The sequence below is a fragment of the Lepus europaeus genome, chromosome X, assembly GCF_033115175.1.
Source record: "Lepus europaeus isolate LE1 chromosome X, mLepTim1.pri, whole genome shotgun sequence".
Classification (NCBI taxonomy): Eukaryota; Metazoa; Chordata; class Mammalia; order Lagomorpha; family Leporidae; genus Lepus; species Lepus europaeus.
The window spans coordinates 117,267,116-117,283,169 of record NC_084850.1 but is presented as its reverse complement, the minus strand read 5'-3'; the positions used below and the strand labels follow the sequence as shown (position 1 = coordinate 117,283,169).

General features: G+C 43.6%; 1 protein-coding gene across 13 annotated transcripts in view; it reads right to left on the bottom strand.

Annotated features, from left to right (window-relative positions):
• The window catches only part of DMD (dystrophin), a 2,142,101-nt gene that overhangs the window by 92,422 nt on the left and 2,033,625 nt on the right, over window positions 1-16,054 (bottom strand). For all 13 annotated transcript variants that reach the window (XM_062183372.1, XM_062183374.1, XM_062183379.1 and 10 more), the window contains one exon: window positions 14,607-14,681. In XM_062183372.1, the coding sequence (XP_062039356.1) occupies window positions 14,607-14,681 (75 nt within the window). The remainder of the gene's footprint in view (window positions 1-14,606; window positions 14,682-16,054) is intronic.

The window sequence follows — 16,054 nt, the reverse complement described above, 5'->3', positions numbered from 1 at the left end:
GAGACAAGGAATCAATGATACTTAAGTCAATCCCCTCATGCCTCTATGGGGAAAGGGCAATATAATTATAAATGCAACTTCAGATAAATACAGGTCATCTCCAGCAGCAAACAGCTTTCGAAATAACAAATTTAAGGCATTAACATATTTTACTGGTTAGATGTAGCTAGTTCTAACTAAATAGTTTAAAAAAAAAAGTGATCAGTATCTATGGGTTCATACCTATGTAGCCCAAATTTCTCTGTTTGAAAAACAGAAGATAGAAAACTCTGGAATTTTCTGGAAGCATGAAGGAGAATTGATGATGGAAACAGTTTTTCTGTTTTCCATCCCAAAGAGTAAAGCTCTGTGCTCCTAGGAACCAGACTCCCTAAGATGTCTCAGACTGGCATCTGTCTATGGAAGGAAAGACATACCTTCTTTTATTTTAAAACCAGTCATAGGGACTGGCATTGTGGTGTAATGGGATAAGCTGCTGTCTGCAATGCTGGCACCCCATATCAGTGCCAGTTTGAGTCCTGGCTGTTCTACTTCCCATCCAGCTCCATACTACTGTGCCTGGGGAAGCAGTGGAGGCTGGCCCAAGTCCTTGGGCCCCCTAGGCCCACATGGCAGACCAGGATAGCCCAGCCCTGGTTGTTGCAACCATCTGGGGAGTGAACCACCAGATGGAAGATCTCCGTCTCTGTCTCTCCTTCACTTCTCTTTCAAGTAAGTAAATAAATCTTTTTTTTTTAAAAAAAAAGGAGATTTATTTTAAAAATACAGTCATGCTTAATAAGAGACTAATTCTGAGAACTGTGGTCAATCTTGCTATGGGGTCAACACCATGGTGTGGGGGCTGGCGCTATGGCGAAGCAGGTAAAGCCCCATATGGGCACCGGTTCAAGTCCCAGCTGCTCAAGTTCCTATCCAGCTCTGCTATGGCCTGGGGAAGCAGTGGAAGATGGCCCAGGTCCTTGGGGCCCTGCACCCGCGTGGGAGACCCAGAAGAAGCTCCTGGCTTCGGATCGCTGCACCCCCGACAGCTGCGGCCAACTGGGGAGTGAACCAGTAGAAGGAAGACCTCTCTCTCTCTCTCTCTCTCTCTCTCCTTCTCTCTCTCTCTGCCTCTCCTTCTCTCTGTGTAACTCTTTCAAATAAATCAATAAATCTTAAGAAAAACCACTATGTTGTGTACACACACAAATATGGCGCTGACATATCTAGGACACAGCATCCTGGGCACCACCATCACATACGCAGCCCACTGCTGACTGCATGAGCATCCTCTAAAGCTAGAGAAATGACCTCTTTTCATGGAAGCTGACACTTTGCTTAAAGTGGCAGAAAGCAATATAACTTAGGAGACTGACTTGAAAAAGTTAGGTGGGGAAAAGAATAAAGAATTAAAACATAACAAAGCAAGCAGACAGGAGGGGAAGACTGATGGGGGATTGTATGAGACTGGAAAGACCAAGAGAGACAGAAGACTCAAACTTTCATCCTCTCTTCTGTGTGACTTCCACAGAGGGAAAATTTCCAAGTGCAGGGAGTGAGACCATTGAGAAATACAGCACACCAGTTCCATCACTGGAAGAGAGGAATGGGTTTCCCTCAAACACCAATATTCACAATGTATTTCTTTATATCAAGAAGAAAGCTGTGGGTGGCTTGATATTTTTCCATTATTTTCTTTTTTCATTACTCTGCTTTAATCATTATAAATATTTTGCCTTAGATTCCAGAATATAAGAACTAACAAGTGAGAATTTTTAGATTCACTTTTGTATTAAGAGTCTAATTTACTCATGTGATGGAAACAGCAAAATTGCATGAATTTCATTTTAGTGGGCCTTATCTCTGTGCAGGTGAATAGGTAACACAGAGAACAGAAATCGTGGAGTATAAATAGCTCCAGAGGGGAGCAGAGCAATTGCTCTAAAATAACAGGAGCAGAAGATGACATAGTTAGGAGAGAAATACTGTGCGGTGTGCTCTGCTAAAACTCGATGTGGTTAAACACAAGAATCATCCATCACACAAGACTGAAGAATACGTTTCCCCAAACCAACACTGCAAACAGAATGCCATTTTCAGGAAGCGACTGTCCAAAGACTTCTATTTAGGTATACCCAGTCCATGCTATGCACCTGAGAAGAGGTGAGAAAATCGATAGGGACTATTTAATTGCCACACGGACACACACTTACTGTTCAAAATGAACATCTTAAAGAACACACTGAGGGTTTTTTTTATGAATCTTTAAGCATAACGAGTAGCTGTTTCTTGAAGCCTCAATAAGCAAGCAGCAGACACAATTTTGTGAAACTATCCTTTTATCTTAAGCTAGGAATTTCTATTAAAATATATATTTATATGCGAGGGCTTCAAAAAACTCATGGAAAATAGGATTAAAAGAAGGCACATTTTGCATGAACTTTTTGAAGCCTGGTTGTGTATATCCTTTAGCGCATTCACCAGGGGTACATATTTTTAAAGATACATAAAAATCCAATATGCTATTATATTGTCTCTTTCAAGAGTCTTTTCACAGTATAAAATGCTTTAGCTTGTGATGCCACTGAAGAATAGGAACCATGGGGCTGCCACTGTGGTGCAGTGTGTTAACGCCCTGGCCTGAAGCACTGGCATCCCATATGGGTGCCAGTTCAAGTCCCAGCTGCTCCGCTTCCAATCCAGCTCTCTGCTATGACCTGGGATAGCAGTAGAAGATGGCCCAAGTCCTTGGGCCCCTGCACCCGTGTAGGAGACCCGGAAGGAGCTCCTGGCTCCTGGCTTCGGATGGGCACAGCTCTAGCCGTTGTGGCCAATTGGGGAGTGAACCATCAGATGGAAGACCTTTCTTTCTGTCTCTCTCTCTCTGCCTCTCCTCTCTCAGTGTAACTCTTTCAAATAAATAAATCTTTAAAAATTAATAACAACAACAACAACAAAACAGAATAGGAACCATGTAGCAGTGACCTTCAAATGCCAACTCCATTCCCTTCCATGTATGCCACAAATGAGGAGCTAGGGCACATTATTTCTTTTTTCCTTTTCCAGAGGCATACACTTTTACAGTTGTTTTGGAATTGAGAAAACTGAGAGCAGACATAGTAAGACTTGCTCTGGGTGTCAAGGCAGGATACCAAGGTTTTCTGATTCCTCATAGAGGGAGATACCAAAGGCAGAAAAGCAGCAGAACGTGTCCTTCCTGGACTTCACAGAAAGAGAAACCATTCTGCATTCCACACTAATGATAATCATGGAAGAAAAAAGAAGCCCCAAAACATTGTTTAGTGGTGGGAACAAAGTCTCATGGTGTCCGTACAACCCCAAACTCAACCTACCATCCACCTGGATATTCTATGTTGCCATATAAAAGAGCTCGCAATCTCATTAGCACAGATAGAGAAAAGGGGAGGCAATGAGGAATGGTGTGTTTGCCCAGGTAGAAGGTACATGGTGACATCATGCCATTCTATGGGCAGCTCAGATTTAAGGTTAAAGGACTTTGCAAACATATCTTTGCACAGCAAGAAAAGTTAATGCACTTTGATGTAGGCATCTGTGCTTTGAGGGTTAACTCCACAGTGCTGGGAGTCGGCACGAGATGTTTTACTAAAATACCAACACAGCACAGGGCTCCAGTCAAAGCAATGAAAAGCAGCAGCTTACTGTGCTGACATGTAACCATGGGTTACAGGTCATCATCAATGTTTACTGCTTACAGTAACATGGACCATTTTTACTTGGTCTCAGTGAGACCCGTGGATGCTACTGGGTTTGGAGCTGGCTATATGCCTAGGTTACCTGTAGGATATAAGAAACTAGCTGAGATTCCAATTTGTGCTCCTTGGCTTCCAAGTTGTTTTATGCTCACATCAATGGTTCCTAATCCAAGAGGGAACATGTAGCTTGGTGTGGCCCTTGCAGAGAAAGGGCAATTGGTGTTTGCACCAGGTCCCTCTGTTCCCTATGCTGTATTGCATATCCTGGTTTTAATGTTGTGGGTATACTGTATCCTTTTCCGGCAAAGAACTGTACATTTGCAAGCACTGTCATTTGGATCCTGTGGATCCTTTTTAGCAACTGAAACTTTTGTAACCGCCACTGTCTGTGTAGTTAGAAGCAGAACTGAGATTACTTAGAAGATGCCCAACTTATTCTCAGCTAAAAATAAGTCATTTCTCAGTGAACATACTAAGACAAAAGATAATTCTAATGAAAGAGGAAAATGATGCATTGATGCTAATCATCAAGCTACCCTTGGTTTGAAGTAGCACACACAGGCTTTGAAATTGATTACTTATAATAATTCAAGTTTCCAGTGGAATCTGGAAATGATAGCCTGAACCTAAGGAGCTGACAAAATGGATTCGAAGGGAACTGCAAATCAATGCCATAGCTGCTAAAAATTCAATTCCTGCATTGTGTCCGCAAAAGCTAAAGTTCAGTCTCTTACCGTTGAGTCACACCTTGCTTTCCTGCAGGTGGAGTTCCAACTAAAGGAATCCAAGCAACTATCACCTTGCACAAATGGGCTACACCTGTAAGACCAACTGCCCTTAGGATAACTCGGGGTGGGGGGGCGGGGGAGGAATATTTACAGGTGTTCTCTCCTTCACCACCATTTTCTTTTTCTTTCTCAATGCCAGCCCTAATAGTTGCAATGGCTGATAACATTCCAACACAAGATACCATGGCTATTAGCTGGAATTTAAGTGCAAGAATCCCACAAGAACCAGCGGAGTGGATTCCTCTTTCCTTGTACCTTGCCTAATAGGGGCTTATCACAGAAAGCTTTTTTGTCTGGCAGACAGAACAGCCTCATTTCTCTGTACTGATCCCATGTGATCTCTTACCACTGGGGACAGACCAAGAGGGAAAGCCCTGGCATGGTTTATCTTGCTCCCAGCTACATATGCACTAGCCCAGTTGCTGAATCCAATGGACATACTTCATGTGAGGGAGGAGTTTCAATCAATTAAACTTATGGAAAAGGAAGAAAGATGAGATTGTTGATGGATTGTTGATGAAGGAAAGGAAGCCACCAAATGGGTTTTTTAATGGAAAAAAAAAATCTTAACATAATGTTGGTGCCTATGAAGAGGCTTGAAATTAAGTAATGATATGCTCACTTAGATTTGACTTAGACACTTCTTGGGGTGGAGGACCCTACTGAAACTTCTTCCTCCTTTAAAAAGGAAGAGGCAAGAAGTAAGGGAGACAATGGGTCAACCTGGAACACACTGGATGAAAATCTGAGCGTTGTGATTGTGACCATAACTCCATGGAGCAATATCAATGTGACGTTTGGTTCTTGTTTCACAGGATACATCTCAATAAAAACATCTGTATCGGAAAGTTCCCCATGGGAATATTTACCCAGTTAAATCCAGAGAACAATGATTTATAGCAATCTGAATATGAGGGTACTTCATCAAGTTCATGGAGGGGCTCGCTCTGTGGTGCATCCCATATTGGCACCAGTTCTATCACAGCTGCTCCACTTCTGATCTGGCTTCCTGCTGATGTACCTGGTAAAGCAGTGGAAGATGGACCAAGTGCTTGGGCCCCTGTACCCACATGGGAGACCTGGACAAAGCTCCTGGCTCCCAGCCATTTGGGGAATGAACCAGCAGACGTAAAATCTCCATGTCTCTCCCTCTCTCCATCTTTCTAAACTGTGCCTTTCAAACAAATTAAAAAAATTTTTTAGAAGTGCATGGAAAATGAAATTAAAAGTCTGTCATAGTGCAAAAAGCTTTGAAATCCATGCATAGTTTTTTCACAATGGACTTTTTAAGACTCCCCTCATAACATTTCAATTTTTTAAACTTCCTTTTCCAAAAACTTTTTGAAGTGTCCACATAAACAATTGCCTGGCCATTAATTGTGATCATGAAACTTTAGGAAAATTACTGGGTATGTTGTAGAAGGTTTATATGATATATGTCTCATCTGTTGTCACATTCCATGTAAAAAATGCTATTTGCCACCATTATTGTGTGTGAAAAGACAAAAGTGGGTGGATGGTTGATTGAGACACTTGGATCACTGAGAAATAATTAAATTTAATTTGGTGGGCTAGAAATTTGATGTGGATACTTAAAGAAATTCCTGTACCACCCCCAAACCAAAGTCTCTTTAGGAGTGATTACTATTCATACAACCTGGAAGACATTTTTGTGTCTCAAATTTATGTTCTCGTGACATTTAAAGATATCAGTCTTCAATGGTAACAACATGTTTGGTGGATCAGAGAGCGCTTGAAATAAAAGGAAGTTGCAGAATTAAGAGCTGGGCTAGGAATACCTGGCCAGGTAGGATGTGCCTTGAAGGAGAGAAGAAAATGGATGGAAGAGATCTCCTGGTGCAGGAAGAGCACTCTGAGGGCAATCAGTTTCGGGAGGCAGGACACGGATGGCAGGCTGCCTAGAACGGTTGACTGGAGAGTGCAATCTGTACGGTGCTCTTTAACAGCTTCTCCATTGTGACTGAGGGCTAATCACTCTTTCCCTAGTGTGCAGCTAATGGGGAGTTGGAGAAATTTTACACTGGAGTGCATTATTTCCCCTGGGGATAGACAGGTCTGGTCATGGGACCCCTGGTTGGAGGGCTGATATAGCTGTCAAATCATGTAAACTGAGCAATGTGGCTATGTCCTCAATATGATTTTAATTCTGAAATAACAGAAATGACCTTTCACCTTTGTGCTAAATAATACATACTACATGGAGACAGTGGATTTCTGTAGGGTAGGAACAAAGTTATTATTAGATAAGGAGTCTTCCAAAAGTTCATGGAAAATGAATATTATGAAGAAATTACATGTGGCTTCTAAAATGTTTGTGCACTAAAATAAGCATATTTTTGAATTCCAATTCTCCAAACTTTTTGACATTCCCTGATACTGTCCTCTTGGGACTTGGTGTAGCCTGTGCCTGTGAGTCCACAGGCTACCTTGAATGTTGCTGTCGTATTGTAACGTTTCTCTGGTACCAGGTCGTGTTTCTAAGCCGTGTTATTGTGGTCCTGTGACCTTCTTTAGCAACTGAACCCTATCTAATGGCACCCTCAGTGCACCATCAAAGGGGGAGGTGCGTTTATGGAGACAGGAGCACATTTTTCACCTGGTTTGTCGCGAAGAAGGGGAGGCTGGAAGCCGTAACTTTATCCAGACAACTCTAGGCTGTACCACAACTCCGTAATGTGTGATTTCATTGGTGAACTGAGGCAAACGGTTCTCTACTTCAGACTTATCAATCAACTGCTAGACATTTAGCCCTATGGTTTGGGCTCTCTCCAACCCCCTCCTTCAACTAAATGCATTGGCTCTGTTAAGTGCATTTTTACTCCTCCTCTTAGAAGTCAGCTATACCTTTAGTTTTAGAAGCCACATACCTAGGAGTGACATCAGAGTTACAGAAGGAGAAAGAAAAAGCTAAGATTATCTTCTTCATAATTTTCAATGGGGTATCAATCGAATTGAAACAGCTTATAACTTCTTTTCATCAAGTTTTTCTCTTTGTCTCTGCTTCTATCGATTTTAATTTTCATTCATGCTGAAAGGCAGTATGGCGTCATGCAACATTAAACTGATTACAAACTGGGGGCACTAAAGGCCGACGGGGATGCTCTCAACTTAAATAGCATATTCTCGATAGCGGATAAAATGGCATTACTCCTTTTTGTGTAATATTCAAACTTTGATAGGGAAGTGAAAAAAATTAGATCAAATGCTTAACAGAGGTGGCCATGCACAATTTCTAAGGCATCTGTAATTCAAACTCTTCACTGACATCAGAAAATGACTGAGATAACATCATGAATTTTCACTGACCTGTTAGTAATATGGCTGGGGTTATAGCATAGCAGGTTAAGACACCGCCTGTAATATCACATTGTATAAGAGCGCCGGTTCCAGTCCCAGCTGCTCCACTTCTGATCCAGCTCCCAGCTAATGGCCGGGGAAAGCAGCAGGCCATTAGCTGCCTAAGCTGGAGTGCTTAGGCCCTTGCTGCCCACGTGGGAGACCTGAAAGAAGCTCCTGGCTCCAGCCTGGCCCAGCCCTGGCACTTGTGGCCATTTGGGGAGAGAACCTGAGGATAGAAGTTCTTTCTCACTCTCACTCTCACTCTCACTCTCTGTCTCTCCCACTCACTCTCTCTGTAACTCTTCCTTTCAAATAAATAAATAAATATTTTTTAAAAAGCAGAACTATAATTTTTTACAAAAGTTAGTAGAGGCAGCCTTTGGCAGGAAAAGCTAGCCAGGACAAGTTTTATTTGCCTGTCCTACAGACAATAGCTCTTTATCATGGCTTTGCAGGCATAGAAAGGACAAAAGGCTGGAAGATAAACCTAAGCACACACAAAATTAAGAGGAAATTCTTAAATCATCTGTTGAAAAGTTAAGCCATGTGATGACACGCTTGCAATAATAAAAGCACTGCAAACTCTTCACTCTATATCCTTACTACACATGGCAGCCTTCTAGCATTCTGGGGAAGTCAGGACTTAATGTAGATAAAAACACCCTAATTTTGCTCTACTTGAAGTTTTTTTCAAATATGAGAAAAGTCATACTCAGAGGGGAAATGCTGAGAATTTCAAATCTGTTTAAAAGTAAAATTTGAAAGAAATAAATACACTGAAGTTATCACCTTAAATAGCCAACTTTTTTTAGTATCAAATTTTCCCATTTCCCTGATGTTTACCAGAAATTTTAACATAAACTGCAATGATTAAAAAAAAAAAACTACGTAGAATTATTTTATTAAGCAGGAAACTGGATAATGCCTAAACTGAGGGACAAAAGGAACGCTATGTGGAAGGAGTCATCATAAGATGTTCCATATAAGCTACTTCTGGGCTTAGGATCTAACAGGAATATTCTATAACCAATTATCATAAGCAATTCATAATCATCCTTTCATCAAAGGCAAGCATCACTCTTGCATGGGGCAGGGGCAGGAGAAGAAACAGAGGCAGACAATTTTCTCCCTCCAAACACTTGACTCTGTCTTACCCCCAAACTGCTTTGTCTCAGCTATGGTACATTAACAGGGCCCTACGGAAATCCTAGGCTTTTGGAGCCTTTTAAAACTACTTATGGCCGATGCCGTGGCTTAACAGGCTAATCCTCCGCCTTGCGGCGCCGGCACACCGGGTTCTAGTCCCGGTCGGGGCGCCAGATTCTATCCCAGTTGCCCCTCTTCCAGGCCAGCTCTCTGCTATGGCCAGGGAGTGCAGTGGAGGATGGCCCAAGTGCGTGGGCCCTGCACCCGTATGGGAGACCAGGAGAAGCACCTGGCTCCTGGCTTCGGATTGGCGAGATGCGCCGGCCGCAGCGGCCATTGGAGGGTGAACCAACGGCAAAAAAGGAAGACCTTTCCCTCTGTCTCTCTCTCTCACTATCCACTCTGCCTGTCAAAAAAAAAAAAACTACTTAAACTTGGCAGCTATGCAGTTCAAGAATAACTTTGGATGGTAAGCTTTAAGGAAATGGAAGCTTTGGTTTCTTTTCTTTTTTTCTTTAAGATTTATTTTATTTATTTGAAAGACAGAGTTATAGAGAGAGGTAGAGACAGAGAGAAAGGTCTTCCATCTGCTGGTTCACGCCCCAGATGGCCACAACGGCTGGAGCTGTGCCGATCCCAAGCTAGGAGCCAGGAGCTTCTTCCAGGTCTCCCATGCAGGTGCAGGGGCCCAAGGACTTGGGCCATCTTCTACTGCTATCCCAGGCCATAGCAGAGAGCTGGATCGGAAGAGGAGCAGCCGGGACTCGAACCGGCGCCCATATGGGATGCTAGTGCTTCAGGCCAGGGCTTTTAACCCACTGCACCACAGAGCTGGCCCCACTTTGGTTTATTTTCATTCATGCATTCATTCCATGAAAAACTGGGCTAAACATTCTGTTTATGGGCTACATGTTGGTGATACCAAGATGAAGAGGAAAGACCTATTCTTTTCTTTCAAATAATTTCCACTTTGAGAATATTTCTTCTCCATTTCCATCTAAGAACCACACACCAGCAACTCCTTAAGGATCTTGTTGGGGCCAGTGTGGTGGCATATGGTAAAAGGACCACCTGCTGTGCCGGTATCCCATATGGGCCCTAGTTCGACTCCTTGCTGCTCCACTTCCAATCCAGCTCCCTGCTAATGTCCCTGGGAAAGAAGCAGAGGATGGCCTGGCGCAGACCCAGTCATTGTGGCCATTTGGGGAGTGAAGCAGTGGATGAAAAATCTCTGTCTTTCCTCTCTCTGTAGCTCTGCCTTTCAAACAGATAAAATACACCTTTCTTTAAAAAAAAAAAAAGGCCAGCGCCGTGGCTCACTAGGCTAATCCTCCACCTGTGGCGCCGGCACTCCGGGTTCTAGTCCCGGTTGGGGTGCCGAATTCTGTCCTGGTTGCTCCTCCTGCAGTCCAGCTCTCTGCTGTGGCCTGGGAAGGCAGTGGAGGATGGCCTGGGTGCTTGGGCCCTGCACCCACAGGGAAGACCAAGAGGAATCCTGGCTTCGGATCGGCGTGGCGCACCAGCCGTGGCCGTGGTGGCCATTTGGGGGATGAACCAATGGAAGGAAGACCTTTCTCTCTGTCTATCTCTCACTGTCTAACTCTGCTTGTCAAAAAATAAATAAATAAAGATTTTATTGCTAGCCTGTGCAGCACTCCTCGGTTAAACCCTTCCAATCCTGAAGATTTGACAGCCAGGGTTCACAGCTCTTATGTCTTCCCCAGATCTAGTCCCAATTCTGCATCATTTCAACACTAACATGGGTGACTCATGCATCATTCTAGCCTCTCAGTTCCTTAATTTCTTATTTACAAAATTATTTATTTGAGAGAAAAGTACACAGAGAGATCTCCCATCCACTTATTCATTCCCCAGATGCCTGCAATGGCTGGAGCTGGGCGAGGCTGAAGCCACGTAGGTGGCAGGGAGCCAACTACTTGAGTAATCACCACTGCTTCCCACAGCATTCCTTAGCAGGGAGCAGGAGCAGGGACGCAAACTGTAATGCGCAACACAGATGTCTTGACCAGTGTCCTAACTGTGAAGCTAAACGCCTTCCTTCCCTTCCTTTTTCATCTACATAGAAATGCATGTCTACTCCACCTCTGCCATCTGCCCAAATGGTCTTTTCCTAGACCTAATCACCCAGAACTGTTCCACCTTTGAAATAAAGTTCACGGGCTGGTGCAGTAGCGTAGCGGGTAAAGCTGCTGCCTGCAGTGCCGGCATCCCATATGGGTGCCTGTTCGAGTCCTGGCTGCTCCACTTCCAATCCAGCTCTCTGTTACAGCCTGGGATAGCAGTAGAAGATGGCCTAAGTTCTTGGACCCCTGTACCCAAGTGGGAGTCCTGGAAGAAACTCCTGGCTCCTGGGTTTGGAATGGCACAGCTCTGACCATTGTGGCCATCTGGGGGGTGAACCAGTGGATGGAAGATCTCTCTCTCTCTCTCTCTCTCTCTGCCTCTGCCTCTGCCTCTGCCTGTGCCTCTCTGTAACTCTGCTGTTCAAATAAATAAATCTTAAAAAAAAAAAAAAAGAAAGAAGAAGTACTACTCAGCTCTGCTTTTCTCCAACCACAACTTCTTGGTCTCTGCTTCTTTCTCTATCTCTTCCTTCCACCCCCCTGACCAATTTAGCCTCTCGATCCTGCTACTTCCTAATTACTAGCTTTCACAGGAATTCATGGCTTCTCCCACCTAACGTGGAGTTTAGAGACAGCACTTCAGGCACTCTTCTGCCCATATCCTCACTTCTCTTGCCTAGCTGTCCCTCTGCCCACCTGCGCTCCTGAGCACGCGCCTCCTGAGTGCTGCGTGTGCCCGGATGAACACTGCACTCCCGCAGATCGCTCCTGCCATGCAATCCTCAGCTGTCTCCTGGGTTCCGGAATGCTGGCTCTCAACTTGACCGCCACAAACATAAGCCCAACCCCGACTTTCTCACCCTTGGCTGTGAACAGCATCAGTGCGATTCACCTTCAACCTCACACAGAAACCAGAAGCATTTCAGGTGGGCAGCCCTCACTTTCCTGTTCCCAGGTTTCTTAGTTACCTGGGCCTCCCTGGAGCGTTCCCTCTGCCCCACTCACTACAGTGGAAGAGCGGAATCTCCTCCCTTTCCTGGATCCTGGAGCACCTGCCCATACCCCCGAGAACTCGTTTTTTATCATCTCCTCTTAAGCCAACAATTTTAGTCTTACCCTGCCTTCTTTTCATATCCATATGAATACAAAGGGGATTCCAAAAGTTGACTGAAAATTCCCATTTTAATACCATTTGCCCATGAACTTTCTGAAGCTTCCTCATATACTCAAGTGTCTCATTAACTCCTTAGCTCCCTGCAGCTAGCAACCACCCTTCCTTCTCGTCACAACTAAGCCCAAGACCCTTCATACCAACCATGTCTACAATCCTCACTTGTGATTCACTTCCAAGAATACCTCCATTGTGCCTCTAAAATCTCCCCAAAGTTACTAAGGACCTCCTTGTTGCTAAATCCAATGAGCACTTTTTTCACGTCCATCCTGATACCCCAGCAACATCTGACCCTGAGCATAGGTCCCTTCTTCCTATGCAATACACAGCACGATAACCTCGTGATTTTCCTGCTTCCTGCTGGCCATTCCCTCGCAGTCTCCTTTATGGGTTGCTCATCGCTGTCTTAAATAACTCTTTGCAGGGCTGGCGCTGTGGCGCAGTGGGTTAAAGGCCTGGCCTTGCAATGCCAGCATCCCACATAGGCGCCAGCTCAAGTCCCGGCTTCTCCACTTCCGATCCAGCTCCCTGCTAATGCACTTGGGAAAGCAGCAGAAGATGGTCCAAGTCCTTGGGTCCCTGCACCTGTGTGGGAGACCCGGAAGAAGCTCCTGGCTTTGGATCAGTTCAGCTCTGGCTGTTGTGGCCATTTGGGGAATGAACCAGTGGATGGAAGACCTCTCTCTCTGTCTCTGTCTCTCTACCTCTCTCTGTAACTCTTTCAAATAAATAAAATAAATCTCTAAAAAAAAAAAAAAAACTTTTCTTACTCTACACTTTCCCCAAGCCATCTCCCCCTCTACAGGTTACAAGTAGTATTTACACATCGGTGATTCCTAAATGCTATTCCTGTATTCCTCGTGAGCAACACAGCTTCACGTCCAACTGCATGAGACAAGCCCACCACCCACCAGGTAGCCCAAGCCAAGCACCTAAGTGTCTTCCTTGACTCTCCCTCATGCAACACACCACATAAATGACAAAGGCCTAGCAAATCCACCTCCTAAATATTTCTAAATTCTCCCCACCTATCTTTGTTCCTACTGCGTTAAGTCAAGCCACCATGTCGTTGGCTTTCATTACTGCAATAGGTCTCTCTCCTGTCACACAACCCCTCAATCCCACAGCCAAATGTAATCTTAGCTCTGTCCCAAGGCCAAAATAATCTTTCTAAACAGAACTTTGATCATGCCATCCCCTTGCTGAAATTCCTTGAATGGCTCCCCCAGTGACCTCTAAATTCTCGAGTTTGCGTTTAAAGAGACTTTCACAATCCGCCTGGAGTGCCTCTCTCATCCTGGCATTTCGCAATAACCCTTCTTGGAATTCTGTGCTTTAACCACAGGGTAGTATTTTCAACTCCTGAGTATGGCACGCTTTCTCTGGGCTCCAGGCCTCAGCATATGCTCTTCCTTCTGGCTAGAACATTCTTCCCGGACTGGGCCCTCCTTACCCTTCTGGACTCATCTGACAGACATACCCCTTCAACCGAACCTTCTCTCAATCTCACCCTGTACGTCTAGCTGCTCACACAGTATCTCATTCTTCTGCTGTCACACAACTAAACACTGAAATTCTCTCTTCACTTCTCCTCAAAGTGCCCATAAAGCCTGAAAACAAAGGCAATGTCACTTTTTTACCAACCGCAGAAACCCTTGATGACCTTACATTTCTCTGTGTCACCAGACTTTATGGACACCATGATAGCCCTCATTAGACTGGAACTGTCTAGCCTATTTCATGGACGTATCACCAATGAATATAGACATGCACAAAACAGCACGACTGTCATTCACTTGGCTGATAACTGAAAATCTGATGCAAAGATAGAGCTATAATGCTTTCAGGACTCCCCTACAGATGTATGATTAACAAAAAAATCCACAGAAAAGCAGTAGAATCACCTTTCCTTTATCACAGCATTCGCCCACACATTAGTCATCAAGCTAAGAAACCATGCACATCTCTGAACTTTGGTTTGGATTCCACTCCAGAGTCGCAGTCTCCTAATACTAAACACGTTTTGTAAGATGAAGAAATAGGTAAACTTGGGGAGATGACGCAAGCTTCATGAAGATAACTATGGACAGCGATGCTATTTGTTGGATAACAAAAATCATCCCTGTCTTAGCGATTCAACATCAGTCGCTCAGGAACACGGACAGGAATGATTGCAAACAATCTAACAACACAGTTTGGGTAAACACTAAGCCAAAGATACTTTAAAAGAATGAAACGGTTAGTACAATAGGACTTCCAACAGTGATTTCTCCCCTCTCCGAGGGAAAATGCCCTCCCCCAGTTTTTTAAGCAAGACTATGCAGACGTCCAGACGGATACTCACAGCAAAGGGCCTTCTGCAGCCTGCGGAGCTTCATGGCAGTTCTATACGCGGAGAACCTGACATTATTCAGGTCAGCTGAAGACAAAGAGGGGAACAAAGACCATTTGTTATTTCATCAGAAAGCACAGGCAAAAACCCCTAATGATTTGCCAACAACTACAACCACGACCAAAATAGGCTAGCACAAAATCTTGTGTCTATGCTCCAGGATTTGGGAGGTGAAGCTCTGTTGATGTGGGGAAAAACACAAACTTCCTTCGCCCTTTGACAATCAGGACAGCTAAGTCCCGTGAGTGGCACAGCCTGCAGCACATTCCTGTAGTCCTTGTTCCCAATGGGGAAAAGGAGGACAGGCATTTTCGTTTTTTCTCGACTGTAGTCTGGATCTACTGTAGTAAATCTCTACTGTATCAGATTCAAGAGAACAAGGAATACATTACTGAAATAATTGCAATATCTGAGCAGACGGTCCAGTGGCACTATAACATGTTTTCTGGTTCCAAAAACTTAGACATGCTCACTGTGAAAAACTGAGCCATTACAGGAAAATATAAAACTGAGTACACAAATCATCCATAACCCTACAACCCAAAGATATGCAGTGTTAACAGCTTTGTTTTTTTTTTGTCCAACATATGTGTATGTCTGTATATTATGAAATATATGTTAAAGTATAATTTGGATTAAAATATACATTTTTAAAACTTTTTTTTAAATTGACAAAGTTTTAGGTATTTATCAGGTACATACTTTGACATTCATATATGCATTGTGGAACGATGAAATCTCGCTAATTAACATGTACATTACTTCATACTTACAATTTTTGTGCTGAGAACACTTAACATTCTCTTTCTTGGTATTTTTCAATGCAATATATCATTTTAGCTATAGTCTCTATGCCACAGAATAGATCTTCAGCTTATTCCTATTAACTGTAATTTTGTGCTCTTTGACCAACAACTGGCTTTAAATTCCCAGGTGCAATCATTCTAATATTCAGCATGGAATAACAACTGAACAATTTATGCTACTGCAGTTTCTACAGTCCTCTGTCTATCCAGCTACATAGCAGGAAACTGTATTTAGATGACGCCCTTATTCAAGTCTACACAATACATAAGCCTTGATATACACTGGGCCACATTTCTTTTCTGGAGTTTTTGTGTACCTATGTTTCAGGAACCCAGCTCCAAAAAACTCCTTGAAGACAAGAACCCTGTCGCCTACTTCTGTCCATATTTCCCAGCAATTCAATATACAACTGCTCTCTGAAAAAATTGGTCTAATTCAACTAGGGTACTGACTGACAGACGGAATGAATAAATGAAAGAAAGAAAAAGCATACTGGCAAACATGACTAACTGCCATAATCAAATGTCACTCACAAAACCAATTCTAATAAGGGTTTAGGAAAGGGCAATAATTTAATCCATATCCAAGTCACT